General features: G+C 46.6%; 2 protein-coding genes across 5 annotated transcripts in view; both read right to left on the bottom strand.

Moving 5' to 3' along the window:
• Positions 1-362: 362 nt before the first annotated feature.
• LOC138786685 (BOS complex subunit NCLN-like) lies at positions 363-14768 on the bottom strand. Its single transcript, XM_069963665.1, has 15 exons — positions 14624-14768; positions 12774-12964; positions 12183-12327; positions 11690-11784; positions 11477-11560; positions 11057-11160; positions 10848-10936; positions 10439-10578; positions 10181-10362; positions 7290-7377; positions 2213-2251; positions 1973-2136; positions 1048-1101; positions 610-688; positions 363-453 (listed from the first exon to the last, which is right to left on the bottom strand). The coding sequence occupies exons 1-15, from the start codon at positions 14766-14768 to the stop codon at positions 394-396; spliced, it is 1659 nt and encodes a 552-aa protein (XP_069819766.1). The 3' UTR covers positions 363-393.
• Positions 14769-19299: 4531 nt separating this feature from the next.
• The window catches only part of FAM219A (family with sequence similarity 219 member A), a 67006-nt gene continuing 59947 nt past the window's right edge, over positions 19300-26358 (bottom strand). For all 4 annotated transcript variants that reach the window (XM_069964879.1, XM_069964878.1, XM_069964876.1 and 1 more), the window contains 4 exons: positions 25057-25159; positions 24891-24971; positions 22549-22603; positions 19300-19621 (listed from right to left, as the gene is read on the bottom strand). In XM_069964879.1, the coding sequence (XP_069820980.1) occupies positions 19463-19621; positions 22549-22603; positions 24891-24971; positions 25057-25159 (398 nt within the window). In that variant the 3' untranslated portion in view covers positions 19300-19462. The remainder of the gene's footprint in view (positions 19622-22548; positions 22604-24890; positions 24972-25056; positions 25160-26358) is intronic.

Here is a 26358-nt window from a genome sequence, read left to right on the forward strand (position 1 = left end):
ATAAGACACAACTGAAAAGCGCAATGATCTGCAGACCGATGGCCGCCACAGAATCCAGACAGACTCTGAGCAATGAAGGTTCCTATCACGAGACAGCGATACAGGATGTAGAGAATGTTTTATTACACAACAATAACTTTATTTATCGGTAACATGAAATCCCTTTAACAAACATTGTTCCCTTTCTGGATCGGTGTCGGTCGATTCAGTATAAACAGCGGGTGTCACCTCGTAGACCTGGAGGTTATTATGTGATGGAGGAGCCGTCATCTCCCTCTCTCTGTTATCAGCCGCTGGTTATTTGGAGCCGATAATCTTGTATTATACGTCCCTGGGGTCAGGGGTGAGAAGATGGCGGCCGATCTCTGCTCCTCCCTACCATCACGCTGAGGATCATTTCTTTTTCTGTTTGGCGATCAGCTGAATAAACTTACAATAAACAGGACCGAAATTCTGAGAGGAAGAGGAGATAGGAATTAAAGGGGGTCTCCACATATCTGACTGATTAGAGGTCAGACCCCCAGGGATCCTGAGATCCAGGCAGCCACAGATTACAACACATGGTATTGTAGTGACTTTTCCCAGAGGTGTTACAGAGGTCCTCCTCACCTGGACAGCTTGGTGAATGACGCTCAGATAGGCAGCAATGAGCAGAGCCATGAAGAGATCAAACACCGCCGGCTTCACCCTGGAACACAATAAGAACTGATAATCTGAGGGGGCGGAGCATGACACTGCAATAGAAGAGAATCTGCGTGTCATGCCCCGCCCCTCACAGCCTGCACAGTTGGTAAGTATATCCTGGAGTGTCCCCTCCCCCAATGTGGAAGCATGTCTCTCACTAGGGCCTCAGTTACTTATAGTTTAATATTATTCTCTGCTTGTTCTAGTAGTTATTGGTATTTTCTGCTGCACAAGAAGAGCTGCAGTGTAAAGCATGAAGAGCTGGATGGGCAGAGTCTCTTATGAGGGGGGATCAGACTCTATAGAAGGTGTGTGGAATGTGAGGAAACTATTTGTTCTCCGCCTCTTAGGTAGTGGACTTACCTGTGTGATGTCATTGTCTGCTTCATCTGGTCATAGAACACAAACTCTGGATTCCTAGTAAGAGAAGGGAACAGTAGTACTGTACAATGTAATATTATCCATGAACACCAGGGGGCAGAGTGACCTGGGATCCAGATCTGTGATCGACACCATTTCTATAGAAATCAATGACAAAGTGAATGGCAGTTGTTAAATCCTCAATGTGGGAGTGCAGCTTTTTAGAACTTTTTGAGTGTTCCTCTATTCCATAACCAGTTGGGTAAGAAAACCAAGCAGCAACAGCAGCCTGGTAATATCAAGGAGGGAATCACCATTTGTCACCAAGCAGCAGCCTGGTAGTATCAAGGAGGGAATTGCTATCTGTCACCAAGCAGCAGCAGCCTGGTAGTATCAGTGAGGGAATCATCGTTTGTCACCAAGCAGCAGTAGCCTGGTAGTATCAGGGAGGGAATCACCATTTGTCACCATGGAGCAGCCTGGTAGTATGACGCAGAGAATCGCCATTTGTCACCAAGCAGCAGCCTGGAAGTATCACTAAGGGAATTTCCATTTATCAACAATCAGCAGCAGCCTGGTAGTATCAGGGAGGGAATTGCCATCTGTCACCACCAAGCAGCAGAAGCCTGGTAGTATCAGGGAGGGAATCGCCATTTGTCACCAAGCAGCAACAGCCTGGAAGTATCAGGGAGGGAATTGCCCTCTGTCACCACCAAGCAGCAGCCTGGTAGTATCAGGGAGAGAATCGCCATTTGTCACCAAGCAGCAGTTTGGTAGTATCAGGGAGGGAATCAACGTTTGTCACCAAGCAGCAGCAGCCTGGTAGTATCAGTAAGGGAATTGCCATTTGTTGTGACCCTTCTGCTCTTCTCCATCCTTTCCTCTGCTGTCTCCACACCACACTTATACATCACATGACGACAAGCACCTCTCATCCGGCTTGAAGACATGGCGCCTCACTTCCTTCAGGTGTCTTCTGAACAGATGCTCCATGGTGGAGAGTACCGGGTGATTCTTTACCATCAGCTGCGCCGCCCGAGGCTGTGATGCCAACCAGTCGAGTACGGCTGACAATCGCTCCTCCTGGACTCCCTGTAACCAGCAAAACTAATCATCCTGCAGATGCATCATGGGAAATGAGATGAGAAGATTTATATCCAGAACTCACCAGGTTTCCCTGAAAGATGTGAACATCTCCTTGAGTTTTCTGAAAAATGAAGAATCTGGTCATGTATATCACAATCCCACCACTAGGGGGCAGTGCTGGACTAGGAGAAGACTCCATTAGACTATATTACAATATACTGTATGATATAATCTCACCACTGGGGGGCAGTACTGGCCAAGGAGAAGACTCCATCAGACTATACTGTAACATCCTATATAATATAAAATAATCTCACCACTAGGGGTCTTGCTGACCTGGGAGAAGACTCCATTAGACTATACTGTAACATCCTATATGATATAATATAATCTCACCCCTAGGGGGCAGTGCTGACCTGGGAAAAGATTCCATTAGACAATAGTACAATATACTATATGATCTATATCATAAAAAATGAAAGTCTGTCCTCTATAGACTTCCAAATGCCTGAACCGTTTGACCCCAAATTTGGCCCACAGATACATTGGGTGCCTGGGCAGGTTAGAGCAAAGGTCCCGTCCTTGCCAGATGTACAGGAGGGGGATGGGGAAATCTCCACACTGCACACACAGGTGACATAATTAGGGGCAGCTGCTTCACAACAGATCAACAGAAATAAATGGTAGACCCCCTACTTCAACTATACAGGACAATACAGGTATACAGGACCCCCCAAACTATACAGGACAGGTATACAGCACCTTCACCAACTATATACTACAGGTATACAGGATCTCCAAACTATACACTACAGGTATAAAGGACCCCCCCCCCCAAACTATACACTACAGGTATACAGGACCCCCAAACTATACACTACAGGTATAGTGGACCCCCGTACTATAAACTACAGGTATACAGGACCTCCACCAACTATACAGTACAGGTATACAGCACCGTCACTAACTATATAACACTGCAAATGTATATTATCAGGCTGTATATAACACTGCCATTGTTGTATATAATCAGGCTGTATTCAACACTGTCAATGTTGTATATAACAAGGCTGTATATAACACTGCCAATGTTGTATATAACCAGGCTGTATATAACACTGTCAATGTTGTATATAACCAGGCTGTATATAACACTGCCAATGTATATAACCAGGCTGTATATAACACTGCCAATGTTGTATATAACCATGCTGTATATAACACTGCCAATGTTGTAGATAACCAGGCTATATATAACACTGCCAATGTTGTATATAACCAGGCTGCATATAACACTGCCAATGTTGTATATACCCAGGCTCTGTATATAACACTGCCAATGTTGTATATAACCAGGCTGTATAAAACACTGCCAATGTTGTATATAACCATGCTGTATATAACACTACCAATGTTGTATATAACCAGGCTCTGTATAACACTGCCAATGTTGTATATAACCAGGCTCTGTATAACACTGCCAATGTTGTATATAACCAGGCTCTGTATATAACACTGCCAATGTTGTATATAACCAGGCTGTATATAACACTACCAATGTATATAACCAGGCTGTATATAACACTGCCAATGTTGTATATAACCAGGCTGTATATAAACTGCCAATGTTGTATATAACCAGGCTGTATATAACACTGCCAATGTTGTATATAACCAGGCTGTATATAACACTGCCAATGTTGTATATAACCAGGCTGTATATAACACTGCCAATGTTGTATATAACCAGGCTGTATATAACACTACCAATGTATATAACCAGGCTGTATATAACACTGCCAATGTTGTATATAACCAGGCTGTATATAAACTGCCAATGTTGTATATAACCAGGCTGTATATAACACTGCCAATGTTGTATATAACCAGGCTGTATATAACACTGCCAATGTTGTATATAACCAGGCTGTATATAACACTGCCAATGTTGTATATAACCAGGCTGTATATAACACTTTCAATGTTGTATATAACCAGGCTGTATATAACACTGCCAATGTTGTATATAACAAAGCTCTGTATGACACTGCCAATGTTGTATATAACCAGGCTGTATATAGCATTGCCAATGTTGTATATAACCAGGCTCTGTATATAACACTGCCAATGTTGTATATACCCAGGCTCTATATATAACACTGTCAATGTTGTATATAACCGGGCTCTGGATAACACTGCCAATGTTGCATATAACCAGGCTATATATTACACTGCCAATGTTGTATATAACCAGTCTGTATATAACACTGCTAATGTTGTATATAACTAGGCTCTGTATATAACACTGCCAATGTTGTATATAACCATGCTGTATACAACACTGCCAATGTTGTATATAACCAGGCTCTGTGTATAACACTGCCAATGTTGTATATAACTAGGCTGTATATAGTATTGCCAATGTTGTATATAACCAGGCTCTGTATATAACACTGCCAATGTTGTATATAACCAGGCTGTATATAGTATTGCCAATGTTGTATATAACCAGGCTCTGTATATAACACTGCCAATGTTGTATATAACCAGGCTGTATATAACACTGCCAATGTTGTAGATAACCAGGCTGTATATAACACTGCCAATGTTGTATATAACCAGGCTGTATATAACACTGCCAATGTTGTATATAACCATGGTGCAGGTATACAGCACCGTCACTAACTATATAACACTGCAAATGTATATTATCAGGCTGTATATAACTCTGCCATTGTTGTATATAATCAGGCTGTATTCAACACTGTCAATGTTGTATATAACAAGGCTGTATATAACACTGCCAATGTTGTATATAACCAGGCTGTATATAACACTGTCAATGTTGTATATAACCAGGCTGTATATAACACTGCCAATGTATATAACCAGGCTGTATATAACACTGCCAATGTTGTATATAACCATGCTGTATATAACACTGCCAATGTTGTAGATAACCAGGCTATATATAACACTGCCAATGTTGTATATAACCAGGCTGCATATAACACTGCCAATGTTGTATATACCCAGGCTCTGTATATAACACTGCCAATGTTGTATATAACCAGGCTGTATATAACACTGCCAATGTTGTATATAACCATGCTGTATATAACACTACCAATGTTGTATATAACCAGGCTCTGTATAACACTGCCAATGTTGTATATAACCAGGCTCTGTATAACACTGCCAATGTTGTATATAACCAGGCTCTGTATATAACACTGCCAATGTTGTATATAACCAGGCTGTATATAACACTACCAATGTATATAACCAGGCTGTATATAACACTGCCAATGTTGTATATAACCAGGCTGTATATAAACTGCCAATGTTGTATATAACCAGGCTGTATATAACACTGCCAATGTTGTATATAACCAGGCTGTATATAACACTGCCAATGTTGTATATAACCAGGCTGTATATAACACTGCCAATGTTGTATATAACCAGGCTGTATATAACACTACCAATGTATATAACCAGGCTGTATATAACACTGCCAATGTTGTATATAACCAGGCTGTATATAAACTGCCAATGTTGTATATAACCAGGCTGTATATAACACTGCCAATGTTGTATATAACCAGGCTGTATATAACACTGCCAATGTTGTATATAACCAGGCTGTATATAACACTGCCAATGTTGTATATAACCAGGCTGTATATAACACTTTCAATGTTGTATATAACCAGGCTGTATATAACACTGCCAATGTTGTATATAACAAAGCTCTGTATGACACTGCCAATGTTGTATATAACCAGGCTGTATATAGCATTGCCAATGTTGTATATAACCAGGCTCTGTATATAACACTGCCAATGTTGTATATACCCAGGCTCTATATATAACACTGTCAATGTTGTATATAACCGGGCTCTGGATAACACTGCCAATGTTGCATATAACCAGGCTATATATTACACTGCCAATGTTGTATATAACCAGTCTGTATATAACACTGCTAATGTTGTATATAACTAGGCTCTGTATATAACACTGCCAATGTTGTATATAACCATGCTGTATACAACACTGCCAATGTTGTATATAACCAGGCTCTGTGTATAACACTGCCAATGTTGTATATAACTAGGCTGTATATAGTATTGCCAATGTTGTATATAACCAGGCTCTGTATATAACACTGCCAATGTTGTATATAACCAGGCTGTATATAGTATTGCCAATGTTGTATATAACCAGGCTCTGTATATAACACTGCCAATGTTGTATATAACCAGGCTGTATATAACACTGCCAATGTTGTAGATAACCAGGCTGTATATAACACTGCCAATGTTGTATATAACCAGGCTGTATATAACACTGCCAATGTTGTATATAACCATGCTGCATACAACACTGCCAATGTTGTATATAACCAGGCTCTGTATATAACACTGCCAATGTTGTATATAACCATGCTGCATATAACACTGCCAATGTTGTATATAACCAGGCTGTATATAACACTGCCAATGTTGTGTATAACCAGGCTGTATATAACACTGCCAATAATGTATATAACCAGGCTGTATATAAAACTGCCAATGTCATATATAACCAGGCTCTGTATATAACACTGCCAATGTTGTATATAACCAGGTTGTATATAACACTGCCAATGTTGTATATACCCAGGCTCTGTATATAACACAGCCAATGTTGTATGTAACCAGGCTGTATATAACACTGCCAATGTTGTATATAACCAGGCTGTATATAACACTGCCAATGTTGTATATAACCAGGCTGTATATAACACTGCCAATGTTGTATGTAACCATTCTGTATATAACACTGCCAATAATGTATATAACCAGGCTGTATATAACACTGCCAATGTTGTATATAACCAGGCTGTATATAACACTGCCAATGTTGTATATAACCAGGCTGTATATAACACTGCCAATGTTGTATATAACCAGGCTGTATATAACACTGCCAATGTTGTATGTAACATACACACTTACATCCATACACAATACGATTAATGGTGATTAACTCATCACCTACTTCAGTGACCTCTAACCTCATGGTAGATAGGGCATGCTGGGTAATGTAGTTTTGCTGTAGAGCCACAGGTCAGAGAGTAGACGTGAGAACCCTAGAAGGGACCAGTCTCTTACCTTCATTGTGTCCTTGTACAGAAACCTGGCCAGAGCCTCACACAGGACCTGGGTGTTCCTCCGCAGCGTCCGTACATCCACCCGGGATCTGGGGGACACATCATCCTGGGGTCACTTACTGTATATATCATGGAGGAGACTAAAGCTGGACTTTACCCATTCCATCCATAGGGGGCGCAAGAGGCAGATTATTACAGTCATAATAACCCCATCTCATCAGATTCCAGAGCAACCGTCATTACTATATAGAATGATCCATATGTTACTGCCCGAGAACATATATAATGGCCGCATATCAGAAGGAAGGGACGTCCCTTATACAGTGTGTGCAGTGTCAGCGCCAACCCACAAAGCGCTGCTATACAGGGCACATATACAGGCCGTATACAGGGCACATATACAGGACACATACAGGGCACATATACATGACACATACAGGGCACATATACAGGCCGTATACAGGGCACATATACAGGACGTATACAGGTCACATATACAGGACGTATTCAGGGCACATATACAAGCCGTATACAGGGCACATATACAGGACATATACAGGCCGTATACAGGGCACATATACAGGACGTATTCAGGGCACATATACAAGCCGTATACAGGGCACATATACAGGCTGTATACAGGGCACATATACAGGACGTATACAGGGCACATATACAAGCCGTATACAGGGCACATATACAGGCTGTATACAGGGCACATATACAGGACGTATTCAGGGCACGTATACAGGGCACATATACAGGTTGTATACAGGGCACATATACAGGACGTATACAGGGCACATATACAGGCCGTATACAGGGCACATATACAGGGCACATATACAGGGCACATATACAGGACGTATTCAGGGCACATATACAGGACACATACAGGGCACATATACAGGACGTATACAGGGCACATATACAGGGCACATATACAGGACGTATTCAGGGCACATATACAAGCCGTATTCAGGGCACATATACAAGCCGTATACAGGGCACATATACAGGACATATACAGGCCGTATACAGGGCACATATACAGGACGTATTCAGGGCACATATACAGGCCGTATACAGGGCACATATACAGGACGTATTCAGGGCACATATACAGGACGTATATAGGCCGTATACAGGGCACATATACAAGCCGTATACAGGACACATATACAGGACGTATTCAGGGCACATATACAAGCTGTATACAGGGCACATATACAGGACGTATACAGGGCACATATACAGGACGTATTCAGGGCACATATACAGGACGTATTTAGGGCACATATACAGGACGTATTCAGGGCACATATACAAGCTATATACAGGACGTATACAGGGCACATATACAGGCCGTATACAGGGCACATATACAGGATGTATTCAGGGCACATATACAAGCCATATACAGGCAGTATACAGGGCACATATACAAGCCGTATACAGGGCTCATATACAGGCCGTATACAGGGCACATATATAGGACGTATACAGGGCACATATACAGGCAGTATACAGGGCACATATACAGGATGTATACAGGGCACATATACAGGGCACATATACAGGATGTATTCAGGGCACATATACAAGCCATATACAGGCAGTATACAGGGCACATATACAGGACACATACACGGCACGTATACAGGGCACATATACAAGCCATTTACAGGACACATATACAGGCTGTATACAGGGCACATATATAGGACGTATAGAGGGCACATATACAAGCTGTATACAGGGCACATATACAGGACGTATACAGGACACATACACGGCACATATACAGGCTGTATACAGGGCACATATAGAAGCCATATACAGGACACATACAGGATGTATACAGGCCGTATACAGGGTCAGCTTTGCTCTATTTATAGTATCAGTTTCGGTGACATGTTCGGGCAGGGTTGTGCAGTAGTTGTTGGACTTCAATGTGGGAGATGGGCAGCATGAAAGAGATGAGGTAAGAATATAGGAAGGCGGGAAGAAGAGAGGAGGAGGTGATGAAGAAAACATCAGGAGGAGGATGGAGAAGAAAAAGAAGTGCAGGAAGTGAGGGGAAGAAGAAGGAGATCTGGAAGAAGAAGGAGAACGATGAGAAAACAAGAAGAAGAAGGCGAAAAAAGAATAAAAGGGTGAAGTAGAAGAAATACAACCAGACTCAATGGATAAGAAGACAAGAAGGTGAAAAAGAGAGGAGAAGAAGGGAGGAAAACAAGGGAAAATGATGAAGATGGAAAAGAAAAAGAAGGGAAAGTAAGGGGAGGAAGAAGAAGCAGTTAATGAAGATCTCATAGATGAAGCTGAAAAGAAGAAATACAACCAGGATACGAATCAATGGATAAGAAGACAATAAGGTGAAAGAGGTAAATAAGAAACTGGTAATGAAGAAGATCTGGAAGAAGAAGGAGAAACATGAGAAAACAAGAAGAGGATGGAAAATGCAGGAAGCGAGGGGAAGAAGATCTCATTGATCAAGCTGAAAAGAACGAGAAAAATAAAAAAACAAGGGGAAAAAAATACAAGTGGAAAGACAACCGGGACATAAATCAATGGATAAGAAGTCGAGGAGGAGAAAGAGACGAGGAGGAAGAAGAGAGAGGAAAGAAAGGAAGAAAGAAATCCTGGTTATCCAAAAGAAAACACCTGATTGATGAGGTGATCAGGAAGATGGAGGAAAAAGGAAAAGATGAACAAAAAAGAGAAGCGTAGTGATACTAATAGGAAGGAGAAGAAAAAGACGATGATGGAAAAGAAAAAGAATCAGGTTCATGGGAAGAAGGTGAAGGAAGAAAACAGGAAGATGATAAAACGTTGGAATAAACAGAGAAGGTGAATGTGAAGTCAGTGGAGGAGGAGCCGCCTTTCTACCTGGTGTCTAAGATGGTGCTCCTCCCAGCGTTCTTGGGGCTGTCCAGGTGGGAGACTGTGAAGGCCGGGAGTCTCCGTAAGCTGAACTGCTCGTGTTCCCAGGATAAGATGTTCTCCCCCAGATTAATCTTCTTATGAATCACTGAGAAATTTACACCAAGGAACGGAGGCGACTGAACCACCTGGAACGACCAAAGAGTCCACGTCATCAGATGGTGCTCACCAAGATGGTCAAGAAGACGACCAAGACACACTCACCGACTGGAGCTCCTTCATGAACTCCCACTGGGCCGTCCCCTCCGCCGGAGGTCGAGAGACGTGAAGGTGGAGAGAGTCGCCATTGGCCAGAGTGTCCAGACACAAGACAAATGCCACGTTCTCGTGAAGGAGACTGATCTCTGAAAGATGGCGGAGAGGATCAGTAATGTCCGGGCGATGGGTAGGGTATAATAACCCACTCACTATTATACCCTGGCCCCTCCCCTGCAGAGTATCCACCACTATGGATCCATACAGCCAGCTCCGCAGTGCCCCTAGTGGTGGCTACAGGCAGACTCTATCCAGTTCTATAGCGAAGAATGACTCCAAACAGTATAAAGATATATCAGAAACTCTAGACCCCTATGAATGAAAGTCTACAAGACCCCACAATGTCTTCTGTATGTACCGGAGTGGTCCAGATGCTCCTCGATCCAACGCTTGCTGCCCTGGTAGTTGAATTTCCCTCCTCCGGTCAGAGAGAACAGGATGTTATACCTGAGAACACGACAGATCATCATCAATGGAGTCACAGGGCTCTACTGAGAGCTTCATCCCCCTCAAGGGTTACAGGGCTGCGGGACTCCCATCCATTCCAGCATTCATCACCCGCTTTACCTGCCCCGGCTCCGGGGGGTTCTATACAGGAGGTGGAAGAGACGAATCATCTCCAAAAGCACCGAAACTCCACTACCATTAGCATCTGCACCATAAGCCAGAAACTGCAGAGACACAGAGAGATAGATAGATAGTAGAGATGAGCCAACCGGGTTCGGGTTCGAGTCAATCCGAACCCGAACGTTCAGTATTTGATTAGCGGGGGCTGCTGAACTTGGATCAAGCTCTAAGGTTGTCTGGAAAACATGGATACAGCCAATGACTATATCCATGATTCCCACATAGCCTTAGGGCTTTATCCAAGTTCAGCAGCCACCGCTAATCACATGCCGAAAGTTTGGGTTGGGATGGACTCCAGCTGCTCCAGGTTCGCTCATCTCTAATAGATAGATAAATAGGAGATAGATAGATAATATTTACTGGAGCGGCTCCAAAGGCATCATAATGTGCAACCACAACAACTGTCGGGGTCTCGGGGTCTTCTCCATATGCAGATAATACTCCCTGTATAAGGAGAAAGTTCTGGATCAGGATTCGGGTCGCCTTCTATCCTTCATATAAGCCCCAGGGTGGGGATTGCTGCTCTAAAAATGCCCCCCCCCCAATCATTCCTCCACCATGTCGGCTTCTTACCTCCAGGGTCACCATGCTGGGGCTTTTCATTGGTTTACTTTGCACCTCGCTGGTTGTCATCTGAAAGCCGCTCCCCATCACCATGCCGATCATGACTGGGGACATACGGAGACCGAGACACCGAGGTAATTTACCAGAGAGATTAATACTGGAGCTCAGGAGCCTGAAAGTCTAATCCAAGGCCCTGCCAATATGGCTGCCCTTAGCTAGTCTACGAGGGGTACATACAAAAACTATACAGCAGCGCCCCCTGTATGTAACTCCATATCCCCCCTCCCCTCCCCACTGTTATGTTTCCAACATCTCCAGGAAAATAAGGATCTTGGATCATAAGGTGACACATACTCATCCATTGGTGGGCTATAGGACCACCCTGGGGGGGCTACATACTCATGTGATGATAGAGACGTCCACCTCGGACCTTTTGTTGTATGTGTAGAGCTGGGGTTTGGACCCTGACATAATTTCCCCTTGTTCGGCCTGGTGGACTCACCTTCTAAGGCGGATGATGAGGTCAGTGACAGCGAGACGGCTCTGCTTTCCTCATACATCGCTAGGAGGTCGGGGTCTTCTAGGGTGAAGTAGACCGGCAGGAGGGTCTCGTTCCTCAGGATTTCCATCTCTCTTTCCATAAAAAGCTGTAGATGACACAAGTCGGAGAATCTGTGATGACTCGGCCCAGTGGTGGTCACGTCCATTGGTTGCCTATCTCTGGAGCTTTGATCCAAGATGGAGGGCTGATGATATCTACTATGGGACGGGTTCCCCATAAGAAGAGTTGGTTGCAAGTATATTGTGGTCAAGAATCAAGATTTAAAGACTGAGGCCAAATCGTTGCATCTCTAGTGGCTGGCACCAGGGTCATAGATCTCGCTCCTCAGTGCAATGGGCTGGGCTCCTTATACAGGGCAAAGTGACCTATCAGGACCCCAAAGACTCCATCTCCTATAGGCACAGCTGTGGTTGGCACCTAGAGAGGATTGGCCAGCCTTTGTGGAATGATTCGTAGTACTGAAAGTAGATAGGGCAGCGTTCATTGGGGGTTGCCAGGCACAAAACTGTTCACAGCTGGGGCTGCACCCACCTGCTCTGCACCCGACAGCTCAGCGGGCAGGATGCCTGGCACCAGGATAAGGACGGCAGCTGCTGACTGGGACAAGATTCGGCTCCATTTCTCCATAGAGAAGTCAGAAATCCTCATAATGACACAACGGCGGGTCAGGATCTCAGCGTCCAGGGTCCGGCTCTCAGCACTGACCTGCACTGACCTGCACCCTGGAAGGGGGAAAGCACCGATGTACAGTGGGGTCTCAGCTCTATCTGATCAGAATAAGCACATTGCAATCGGAACCCACCCACCCTGGTTAATCCTCCAACCAAAACCTGCCCATCCAACGCAAACCTGCCCATCTTGCTGAAATCTCATCCAACCAAAACCTGTCCACAGAGGGAACAAAAAGGGAGGAAACCCACAGCCGGGACAACCAAGGAGGAAACACACAGCCGGGACAACCAAGGAGGAAACCCACAGCCGGGACAACCAAGGAGGAAACCCACAGCCGGGACAACTAAGGAGGAAACCCACAGCCGGGACAACTAAGAAGGAGAAACACAGCCGGGACAACTAAGGAGGAAACCAACAGCCGGGACAACTACGGAGGAAACCCACAGCCGGGACAACTAAGGAGGAAACACACAGCCGGGACAACTAAGGAGGAAACCCCCAGCTGGGACAACTACGGAGGAATCACACAGCCGGGACAGCTAAGGAGAAAACCCCCAGCCGGGACAACTAAGGAGGAGACCCACAGCCGGTACAACTAAGGAGGAGACCCACAGCCGGGACAACTAAGGAGAAAACACACAGCCGGTACAACTAAGGAGGAGACCCACAGCCGGGACAACCAATAAGGAAACCCACAGCCGGGACAACTAAGGAGAAAACACACAGCCGGGACAACTAAGGAGGAAACACACAGCCGAGACAATTAAGGAGGAAACCCACAGCCGGGACAACTAAGGAGGAGACACACAGCCGGGACAACTAAGGAGGAAACACACAGCCGAGACAATTAAGGAGGAAACCCCCAGCCGGGACAACTAAGGAGGAAACCCCCAGCCGGGACAACTAAGGAGGAGAAACACAGCCAGGACAACTAAGGAGGAAACACAGAGACAACTAAGGAGGCAACACACAGCCGGGACAACTAAGGAGGAAACCCCCAGCCGGAACAACTAAGGAGGAGACCCCCAGCCGGGACAACTAAGGAGGAAACCCCCAGCCGGGACAACTAAGGAGGAGACCCACAGCCGGGACAACTAAGGAGGAGACACACAGCCGGCACAACTAAGGAGGAAACCCCCAGCCGGGACAACTAAGGAGGAAACCCACAGCCGGGACAACTAAGGAGGAAACCCACAGCCGGGACAACTAAGGAGGAAACCCACAGCTGGGACAACTAAGGAGGAGACCCACAGCCGGGACAACTAAGGAGGAGACACACAGCCGGCACAACTAAGGAGGAAACCCCCAGCCGGGACAACTAAGGAGGAAACCCACAGCCGGGACAACTAAGGAGGAAACACGGAGCCGAGACACAATCCCTGCTGCAGGGTCTGCAAACCTGGTCAGGACCCCCAGGAAACGTCCGACCTCTGTAACTGCAAACAAAGGTTTCTGCACCAAATAGGAACTTCTCTTCTTCTTTTGTATCACATCCTTATTTCATGGAATAAAATGGGGAATAATTATCTATAAATCCTACAATGTGATTATCCGGAATGTTCTATAGATCCTGTCTCTCACAGGTGATATAACACCCCCCTCCTCCCTCTCCGTTCTGTGTAGGTGGTCGGCCGCGGATCGGATAATCAGAGCCATTGATCTCGTGGTCCCCGATCGATATGATCGGTATATAATGCGGTCACACTCACCATGGCTGCGGCCCTCCAGCCCGTACTGCTGCATCCGATAGACAGTGAACTCCAGCGCAGACCTCCCAGGGAGCAGGATGGATAGCACTACAACCCCCAGCATCCGGGACAGGCAGAGGACATGCTGGGAGCTGTGGTCCCTCATTGTTGCTCCTGTCCACACAGCGCAGCTCTTCACTGACCATCGTCTCATCGTCCCGCTCACACCATCTGCCTAATCTCAGGCTAATCTGTGTCTGAGGCCGCACTGACCCATCTGTTATACAGGATTTAATAACCGGTGATATACACGGCGTGTGCCGAGCCCGCACCCCTATCTCACAGAGCGTTTTCTACACTGGATACAGCTGAGAGCAGGACTAGCTATGTACAATGTATCAGTCTGGAGCTCACAGAGCATTGTCTACACTGGATACAGCTGAGAGCAGGACTAGCTATGTACAATGTATCAGTCTGGAGCTCACAGAGCATTGTCTACACTGGATACAATTGTATCACTTCTCCAGGCTGTAGAGCTTAAACCAATATATGGTAATGAGGGAGGCGGAGCCAAGTGCTGGTCAATATGCTTTATTATAGTATATGGTAATGAGGGAGGTGGAGCCAGGCTCTGATCAATGTGCTTCATCACAGTATATGGTAATGAGGGAGGCGGAGTCGTCCTCTGGTCGGTATGCTTCATTAGAGTACATGGTAATGAGGGGGGGCGGAGCCAGGCTCTGGTCTATAAGCTTTATTACAGTATATGGTAATGAGGGGGGCGGAGCCAGGCTCTGGTCTATATGCTTTATTACAGTATATGGTAATGAGGGGGGCGGAGCCAGGCTCTGGTCTATAAGCTTTATTACAGTATATGGTAATGAGGGAGGCGGAGCCAGGCTCTGGTCGATAAGCTTTATTACAGTATATGGTAATGAGGGAGGCGGAGCCAGGCTCTGGTCTATAAGCTTTATTATAGTATATGGTAATGAGGGAGGCGGAGCCAGGCTCTGGTCGATAAGCTTTATTACAGTATATGGTAATGAGGGAGGCGGAGCCAGGCTCTGGTCGATACGCTTTATTACAGTATATGGTAATGAGGGAGGCGGAGCCAGGCTCTGGTCGATAAGCTTCATTACAGTATATGGTAATGAGGAAGGCGGAGCCAGGCTCTGGTCGATAAGCTTTATTACAGTATATGGCAATGAGGGAGGCGGAGCCAGGCTCTGGTCGATATGCTTTATTACAGTATATGGTAATGAGGGAGGCGGAGCCAGGCTCTGGTCGATATGCTTTATTATAGTCATGTTACACTACACACACCAGTAACATTGATAAATACTGCAATGGAAATGTTAAAAAAATATTATACAAGTTTACAGATCCGGATTTCCGAATAAATAATATGACGCAAAATCAGAAAAATGACATTTAACCGCTTCTGTGCCAAAGGGTCACGTGTCCCCGCATGGGCTGAGGAGCCAGAGCCCCTCCAGGCCCACAGAGGGCGCTCTCCAGTGTCCCAGCTCTACAAGGGTTAAGGCAGAACGTATCCTACATCATGAGTACGGAATACAGCGATGGGGCGGAGCGGAGGATGGCGAGAAATACCAAACATGGTGGACAGTGACCGGCCAAAAGTATGTACCCCCCCGGATATTACACCGACTGTGCAAATAGCTGGGCGACACCAGGGATAAAGTCACCAGCAGGTTCCTGGAGGACTCTTAAAGGAATTGTCCACTCCTCAGGTGTCCTCTGATTGTGGGCAGGGAAGTGTGATGGGGGGGGGGGGTAGTCAGTAGACATCCACTCTGATATCAATCTCCTCAGGTCATGTGATCACATGATATAAATATAAGGTTATAATAGATACATAAGGAAAAGATGGAGAAGAGCAGCAAATATCCAGAATTGTTATAATAGACTTATTAGGCTCAATAATCTAACAAATAAAACAAGGATATACCACTGACATCTAGGCGAACCTATATGTGATACCAGGGTATACCACTGCTGTCCTCTAAGGGGTGCTATCACACATGGATCCATGTGTTATAATCAGGATATACCACTACTGGCCTCTAGGGGGTGCTATCACATAGGGATCCATGTGTTATAATCAGGATATACCACTACTGGCCTCTAGGGGGCGCTATCACATAGGGATCCATGTGTGAGACTATAATGATATACCACTACTGGCCTCTAGGGGGCGCTATCACATAGGGATCCATGTGTTATAATCAGGATATACCACTACTGGCCTCTAGGGGGTGCTATCACATAGGGATCCATGTGTTATAATCAGGATATACCACTACTGGCTTCTAGGGGGTGCTATCACATAGGGATCCATGTGTTATAATCAGGATACACCACTACTGGCCTCTAGGGGGCGCTATCACATAGGGATCCATGTGTGAGACTATAATGATATACCACTACTGGCCTCTAGGGGGCGCTATCACATAGGGATCCATGTGTGAGACTATAATGATATACCACTACTATTACCCATGTATCCATGTGTGATAATCAGAATATACCACTACTGGCCTCTAGGGGGAGCTATCACATAGGGATTTATGTGTGACTCAAGCAGGATACACCACTGCTGGCCTCTAGGGGGCGCTATTATACATGGATCTATATGTGATAATCAGAATATACCACTACTGGCCTCTAGGGGGAGCTATCACATAGGGATTTATGTGTGACTCAAGCAGGATACACCACTGCTGGCCTCTAGGGGGCGCTATTATACATGGATCTATATGTGATAATCAGAATATACCACTACTGGCCTCTAGGGGGAGCTATCACATAGGCATTTATGTGTGACTCAAGCAGGATATACTCCCTATAGGACCCTGTACTCATGTCTCCATGTACTGTGCTGGCTCCAGGGCTCCGCTATGGCACTATGATTATAGAGCGCCCCCTGGTGTAGCGCTCAGTATGTATTACAGGATGGGGTGGGCATCGTTATCACCTGTTCACACTTTACCGCACGCAGCAAACATGCAGGAAACTGCGGCCTCTCCAAATAGAAAGTCATGGAGAAGCGGCCCCTGTATATTGTTTGGGGTCCGGGGAGGGGGCACTCTGAGGGGGGCCGGGTGGTGACTTCTCAGTGGATCCATCATCACCTATGGTACTGAGGGGGGGGGGGGGGGCATATCATAAAATATGGACATAAAACATGGAGACAGAAGAAACCAAATGACGTGTGTGTGGGGGTGGGGGTGTCCTGTGCGGTTATATGGAGGGGGGGGGGGCTCCTGTGCGGTTATATGGAGGGGGGGGGGCTCCTGTGCGGTTATATGGAGGGGGGGGGGGGGCTCCTGTGTGGTTATATGGAGGGGGGGGCGGCTCCTAGGTGGTATATGAAAGGGGGGGGGGCTCCTGTGTGCTATATGGAGAGGGAAGGGTCTCTTATGCTGAATGTGAAGACGGGGGGCTCCTGTGTGCTATATGGAGGAGGCGGGGCTTCTGTACAGTATATAGAGGAGGTGGGGCTTCTATGTGGTATATGGAGGAGGCGGAGCTCATGTATGGTGTACGGAGGAGGCGGGGCTCCTGTGCGGTTATATGGAGAGGGGTCTCCTATGCTGTATGTGGAGGGGGGGGGCTCCAGTACGGTATATGGAGGAGGCGGGGCTCCTGTGTGGTATATGGAGGAGGCGGGGCTCCTGTGTGGTAAATGGAGGAGGCGGGGCTCCTGTGTGGTATATGGAGGAGGCGGGGCTCCTGTGTGGTATATGGAGGAGGCGGGGCTCCTGTGCGGTATATGGAGGACTCCTGTGTGGTACATAGAGGGGGGGGCTCCTGTACGGTATATGGAGGCGGGGCTCCTGTGTGGTACATGGAGGAGGCGGGGCTCCTGTGTGGTATATGGAGGAGGCGGGCTTCTGTGTTGTATATGGAGGAGGCGGGGCTCCTGTGTGGTATATGGAGGAGGCGGGGCTCCTGTGTGGTAAATGGAGGAGGTGGGGCTCCTGTGTGGTAAATGGAGGAGGCGGGGCTCCTGTGTTGGGAAATGGAGGAGGCGGGGCTCCTGTGCGGTAAATGGAGGAGGCGGGGCTCCTGTGTTGGTAAATGGAGGAGGCGGGGCTCCTGTGCGGTATATGGAGGAGGCGGGGCTCCTGTGTGGTAAATGGAGGAGGCGGGGCTCCTGTGTGGTATATGGAGGAGGCGGGGCTCCTGTGTGGTATATGGAGGAGGCGGGGCTCCTGTGCGGTATATGGAGGAGGCGGGGCTCATGGGACTGGATAAGTGATAGTAACTGGATAAGATCACACACTGACAAGTTTAACATAAAGGATCCATCAGGGTGTCGGGGAGACTTCAGAAATCGTAGGAAGAACAGACGATACAGACCCCCCCCCCCCTCACACTTTTTAAGGACCACACAAATTATCTGTATCTGTGACCCCCCCCCCCCCCCACACACACATACATACATTGTGGATGGTTGGTACTCGCCCCCCCCAACAGTCCTGAACACTGCGGACTAAATGGTGTGATCAGCAGCCGCTCTCCTTCCCCCGCCCCTTCATCCTCACCCCCACCTGTGAGCATCAGCCACTCCCATTGCCCCGCCCCGACCTGTGCTCAGCAGCCACTCCCCTCGCCCCCTCGTGCTCAGCAGCCACTCCCCTCGCCCCCTCGTGCTCAGTAGCCACTCCCCTCGCCCCGCCCCCCATCTATCAGATATAACCGGAGGCTCCGCCATGGGTTTGGTTTCTCCTGGCTCCATGAACACATAGAGGTGCGTGTCCTACCATAGGAGGAAGCAATGGCTGTTAAGATTTACAGTTATCGTGGAATGCACAAACACTGGCGCCCCCCGCTGGATTACTGGATATGGCAGGCGGTGGAGGAGGTGGCTTGGCAGCACATGCAGGTGGGGTTGACGGATTTGGGGGGTATAAGGTCTAGATCCTCATCGTCTGGAATCTCATCTAGTCTGTAGCCGTCCTTCAGGAGCTGAATGTTCAAGTCCTGGTTGATCTGCTGTAAAAGAGAAGACACAATCCTGTATTATACTCCAGAGCTGCGCTCACTATTCTGCTGCTGGGGTCACTGTGTACATACATTACTGATCCTGTGTTGTGGCCGTGTTACCATGTGGCCGTGTTATTTGGTCACCATGTGGCGGTATACTGGTAATGGTGATCTTGGTGCAGATGGATTTGTTTGGTTATAGGGAGATGGCGATATATACAGTGATCCAAAGAAGTGTAGAGGAGACCGCACATCCAAAATAAATCTTCACTTTGATCACACCAGTGCAACGTTTCGGCTATAGAAGCGGCCGTTCTCAAGCAGTGCTACAATCCACTCACAAGTGTCCAATATAGATACATGTGTGCATAATAAAGCGTGCTTAGTCAATCAAGTGATCCACAAAGGTGAACAAAGCAAAAATCAGTGATCAAAATGCATATAGTGTAATATACAGCATGTCCAGCGTGCGAGCGTGTGTAACAGGAGATCATAAGTGCTACAGTATACAGTATATATGCAAGTCATGTCTCTAGCATTAATAAGGCATGAGGGGGTGTCTATGAGGGGGTGTCTATGGGGAGGTGTCTATGAGGGGGTGTCTATGAGGGGGTGTCTATGGGGAGGTGTCTATGGGGAGGTGTCTATGAGGGGGTGTCTATGAGGGGGTGTCTATGAGGGGGTGTCTATGAGGGGGTGTCTATGAGGGGGTGTCTATGAGGGGGTGTCTATGAGAGGGTGTCTATGAGGGGGTGTCTATGAGGAGGTGTCTATGAGGAGGTGTCTATGAGAGGGTGTCTATGAGGGGGTGTCTATGAGGAGGTGTCTATGAGGAGGTGTCTATGAGGGGGTGTCTATGAGGAGGTGTCTATGAGGGGGTGTCTATGAGGAGGTGTCTATGAGGGGGTGTCTATGAGGAGGTGTCTATGAGGGGGTGTGTCTATGAGGAGGTGTCTATGAGGGGGTGGCTATGAGGAGGTGTCTATGAGGGGGTGTCTATGAGGAGGTGTCTATGAGGAGGTGTCTATGAGGGGGTGTCTATGAGGAGGTGTCTATGAGGGGGTGTCTATGAGGAGGTGTCTATGAGGGGGTGTCTATGAGGAGGTGTCTATGAGGGGGTGTCTATGAGGAGGTGTCTATGAGGAGGTGTCTATGAGGAGGTGTCTATGAGGTGTCTATGAGGGGGTGTCTATGAGGGGGTGTCTATGAGGGGGTGTCTATGAGGGGGTGTCTATGAGGGGGTGTCTATGAGGAGGTGTATATGAGGGGGTGTCTATGAGGAGGTGTCTATGAGGGGGTGTCTATGAGGAGGTGTCTATGAGGAGGTGTCTATGAGGGGGTGTCTATGAGGGGGTGTCTATGAGGGGGTGTCTATGAGGGGGTGTCTATGAGGAGGTGTCTATGAGGGGGTGTCTATGAGGGGGTGTCTATGAGGAGGTGTATATGAGGGGGTGTCTATGAGGAGGTGTCTATGAGGAGGTGTCTATGAGGGGGTGTCTATGAGGAGGTGTCTATGAGGGGGTGTCTATGAGGAGGTGTCTATGAGGGGGTGTCTATGAGGGGGTGTCTATGAGGGGGTGTCTATGAGGGGGTGTCTATGAGGAGGTGTCTATGAGGGGGTGTCTGAGGGGGTGTCTATGAGGAGGTGTCTATGAGGGGGTGTCTATGAGGAGGTGTCTATGAGGGGGTGTCTATGAGGAGGTGTCTATGAGGGGGTGTCTATGAGGAGGTGTATATGAGGGGGTGTCTATGAGGGGGTGTCTATGAGGGGGTGTCTATGAGGGGGTGTCTATGAGGGGGTGTCTATGAGGGGGTGTCTATGAGGGGGTGTCTATGAGGAGGTGTCTATGAGGGGGTGTCTATGAGGGGGTGTCTATGAGGAGGTGTATATGAGGGGGTGTCTATGAGGGGGTGTCTATGAGGAGGTGTCTATGAGGGGGTGTATATGAGGGGGTGTCTATGAGGGGGTGTATATGAGGGGGTGTCTATAGTGCAGGTGTCATTAATAAAACATCAACAAACAATCAGGTAATACATACATAGCGCCAAAGTTGGAAGAATCCACATGGAGGATGACAAGCCTGGAAGCGACCGAGCCGCCCGCTGATGACATCACACGCCACACACACTCTGGAGACGCTGCCAATCTAGTCACATGACTGGGACCAATGTCACGTGACGGCCTCGCTCCAGATCGCATGCGCCGTGCAGCAACCAGCCCGCAGCGGCGCAGGCTCAACCTGAGTTGTCAAAAACTATGACGCCGCCATGATGAAAAGGGGCAGGCTTGCCCTTACATCATGTAAAGTCCTAGAATGTACGGGCAAACATATAGGGACCTGGATAAAACAAACTGTAGTCCATAAATAAACATATGGAAGAGCTATGAATGGCTAAGGGTAGATTATTGTAGATGGCGGAGAGTAAATTATTATACATGAATCAATGCACCACTAGAATATAGGGGGCCTAACCATGGGATGTATCATATAATACGTAGATCTTAAATAAACATACATAACACGGCCTTAATACCTAGGAGGCTGGAAAGGGCCAATAATGTGTCTGTATTGTGTACCTATATTGAGTCTCATGTGACTCTGGGGTGTGAGTAGGGGAGTAGGGGATCCAGACATGTCCCAGCACTGAACAAGTACTGTGACTGTCAAAGTCCAGGGTACCAACTTTAAGGGACCGGTGAGAAATGCACCCAAGTTCATACATTGTCTAACTGGTGCTGCTTAAGACTTTTGCTTTTGATATATACAGTGATGTATTGTGGTATAACTGGGGCACTGTATAGTAGTAGACACAGAACCTATGCCTCCGGGGGGAGGGGGCTCCCCTGATAGACGCCACCTACAGCTGGGCCAGGATATTACTACAGGACAGCAGGAGCCCATAGAGCAGCACTGGGTCACCAACATCCAACATACCTCCGCCGATGAGTAACCTGAGGACGAATACCGCGACATATCAAAGTCATCATCACTGGAGAGGAAGAAAGAGCAAGACGGAAGGTTAGAGAGAGGGATAGTCAGATAGAAAGATGGATAGATAGATGGATAGATAGATAGATAGATAGATAGATAGATAGATAGGAGATAGATAGATAGATAGATAGGAGATAGATGGGAGATAGATAGATAGGAGATAGATAGATAGATAGATAGATAGATAGATAGATAGATAGATAGGAGATAGATAGATAGATAGATAGGAGATAGATAGATAGATAGATAGATAGATAGATAGATAGGAGATAGATAGATAGATAGATAGATAGATAGATAGATAGATAGGTAGATAGATAGATAGGAGATAGATAGATAGGAGATAGATAGATAGGAGATAGGAGATAGATAGATAGGAGATAGATAGGAGATAGATAGATAGATAGGAGATAGATAGATAGATAGGAGATAGATAGATAGATAGGAGATAGATAGATAGATAGATAGGAGATAGATAGATAGGAGATAGATAGATAGGAGATAGGAGATAGATAGATAGGAGATAGATAGGAGATAGATAGATAGATAGATAGGAGATAGATAGATAGATAGATAGATAGATAGATAGGAGATAGATAGGAGATAGATAGATAGATAGATAGATAGATAGATAGGAGATAGATAGGAGATAGATAGATAGATAGATAGGAGATGGATAGAGAGATAGATAGATAGATAGATAGATAGATAGATAGATAGATAGATAGATAGGAGATAGATAGATAGATAGATAGGAGATGGATAGAGAGATAGATAGATAGATAGATAGATAGGAGATGGATAGATAGATAGATAGATAGATAGATAGGAGATAGATAGGAGATAGATAGATAGATAGATAGGAGATAGATAGGAAATAGATAGATAGATAGATAGATAGATAGATAGATAGATAGATAGATAGGAGATAGATAGATAGATAGATAGATAGATAGGAGATAGATGGGAGATAGATAGATAGGAGATAGATAGGAGATAGATAGATAGATAGATAGATAGATAGATAGATAGATAGATAGATAGATAGGAGATAGATAGGTAGATAGGAGAGAGATAGATAGATAGATAGATAGATAGATAGATAGATAGATAGATAGGAGATAGATAGATAGATAGATAGATAGATAGATAGATAGGAGATAGATAGATAGATAGGAGATAGATAGATAGGAGATAGGAGATAGATAGATAGGAGATAGATAGGAGATAGATAGATAGGAGATAGATAGATTGATAGATAGGAGATAGATAGGAAATAGATAGATAGGAGATAGATAGGAGATAGATAGGAGATAGATAGATAGATAGATAGATGATAGATAGGAGATAGATAGGAAATAGATAGATAGATAGATAGATAGATAGATAGATAGGAGATAGATAGATAGATAGATAGATAGATAGATAGATAGATAGATAGGAGATAGATAGATAGATAGATAGATAGATAGGAGATAGATAGATAGGAGATAGATAGATAGATAGGAGATAGATAGATAGATAGATAGATAGATAGATAGATAGATAGGAGATAGATAGGAGATGGATAGATAGATAGGAGATAGATAGATAGATAGATAGATAGATAGATAGATAGATAGATAGATAGGAGATAAATAGATAGGAGATAGATAGATAGATAGATAGATAGATAGATAGATAGATAGATAGGAGATAGATAGGAGATAGATAGATAGATAGATAGATAGATAGGAGATAGATAGATAGGAGATAAATAGATAGATAGGAGATAGATAGATAGGAGATAAATAGATAGATAGATAGATAGATAGATAGATAGGAGATAGATAGGAGATAGATAGATAGGAGATAGATAGATAGATAGATAGATAGATAGATAGATAGGAGATAGATAGATAGGAGATAAATAGATAGGAGATAGATAGATAGGAGATAGATAGATAGATAGATAGGAGATAGATAGGAGATAGATAGGAGATAGATAGATAGATAGATAGATAGATAGATAGGAGATAGATAGATAGATAGATAGATAGGAGATAGATAGATAGGAGATAAATAGATAGGAGATAGATAGATAGGAGATAGATAGATAGGAGATAAATAGATAGATAGATAGATAGATAGGAGATAGATAGATAGGAGATAGATAGATAGATAGATAGGAGATAGGTAGATAGGAGATAGGAGATAGATAGATAGATAGATAGGAGATAGGTAGATAGATAGATAGATAGATAGATAGGAGATAGATAATAGACATTATATGATATATGAGATACCTGTCTGTGTCCAGGGCTACGAGGGGCTTCTCATCTGGGCTCTGGTCTAGGGAGGAGTAGCCTTTGTTCGGGACGACCAGTCTGTAGATAGTGAGATATAGATTAAATACTGTATACAGGGTGGGGGTGACCTCTGGGGTGGGGGTCACACAGGTCACATGGTCACCTTGTTCTGGCCATGACGTTGTTCTTCTTGGGCTGTTGATTCACCGGGCTCCCGACATTGCTGTTCTTCAGCGACCCCTTCCTGGCCATCTCCCGCTGCTTCTCTGTGAGGAGAGCGTAATAAGGTTATTATTATCAGGACCATGGACAGTGATCAGCACCAACCAGCAGGGGGCAGCAGTGAGGAGGAGCTGTGCACCAACCAGCAGGGGGCAGCAGTGAGGAGGGGGGTGCACCAACCAGCAGGGGGCAGCAGTGAGGAGGAGCTGTGCACCAACCAGCAGGGGGCAGCAGTGAGGGGGAGCTGTGCACCAACCAGCAGGGGGCAGCAGTGAGGGGGAGCTGTGCACCAACCAGCAGGGGGCAGCAGTGAGGAGGAGCTGTGCACCAACCAGCAGGGGGCAGCAGTGAGGAGGGGGGTGCACCAACCAGCAGGGGGCAGTAGTGAGGAGGGGGGTGCACCAACCAGCAGGGGGCAGCGGTGAGGAGGGGGGTGCACCAACCAGCAGGGGGCAGCGGTGAGGAGGGGGGTGCACCAACCAGCAGGGGGCAGCGGTGAGGAGGGGGGTGCACCAACCAGCAGGGGGCAGCAGTAAGGAGGGGGGTGCACCAACCAGCAGGGGGCAGCAGTGAGGAGGAGCTGTGCACCAACCAGCAGGGGGCAGCAGTGAGAAGGAGCTGTGCACCAACCAGCAGGGGGCAGCAGTGAGGGGGAGCTGTGCACCAACCAGCAGGGGGCAGCGGTGAGGAGGGGGGTGCACCAACCAGCAGGGGGCAGCAGTGAGGGGGAGCTGTGCACCAACCAGCAGGGGGCAGCAGTAAGGAGGGGGGTGCACCAACCAGCAGGGGGCAGCAGTGAGGAGGAGCTGTGCACCAACCAGCAGGGGGCAGCAGTGAGGGGGAGCTGTGCACCAACCAGCAGGGGGCAGCAGTGAGGGGGAGCTGTGCACCAACCAGCAGGGGGCAGCAGTGAGGGGGAGCTGTGCACCAACCAGCAGGGGGCAGCAGTGAGGAGGAGCTGTGCACCAACCAGCAGGGGGCAGCAGTGAGGGGGAGCTGTGCACCAACCAGCAGGGGGCAGCAGTGAGGGGGAGCTGTGCACCAACCAGCAGGGGGCAGCAGTGAGGGGAAGCTGTGCACCAACCAGCAGGGGGCAGCAGTGAGGAAGGGGGTGCATCAACCAGCAGGGGGCAGCAGTGAGGAAGGGGGTGCACCAACCAGCAGGGGGCAGCAGTGAGGAGGGGGGTGCACCAACCAGCAGGGGGCAGCAGTGAGGAGGAGCTGTGCACCAACCAGCAGGGGG

The sequence above is a fragment of the Dendropsophus ebraccatus genome, chromosome 3 (genome assembly GCF_027789765.1).
Source record: "Dendropsophus ebraccatus isolate aDenEbr1 chromosome 3, aDenEbr1.pat, whole genome shotgun sequence".
NCBI classification, from domain to species: Eukaryota; Metazoa; Chordata; class Amphibia; order Anura; family Hylidae; genus Dendropsophus; species Dendropsophus ebraccatus.

Excerpts from the sequence above, each read along its gene's own strand:
- LOC138786685 (XM_069963665.1), bottom strand. The coding sequence starts at position 14,768 with ATGAGGGACCACAGCTCCCAGCATGTCCTCTGCCTGTCCCGGATGCTG. Across the intron at positions 10,937-11,056 it reads ACCCCCCGGAGCCGGGGCAG|GTATAACATCCTGTTCTCTC; the intron begins GTAAAGCGGGTG and ends TCGTGTTCTCAG. Across the intron at positions 10,363-10,438 it reads TCATGAAGGAGCTCCAGTCG|GTGGTTCAGTCGCCTCCGTT; the intron begins GTGAGTGTGTCT and ends TGGTCGTTCCAG.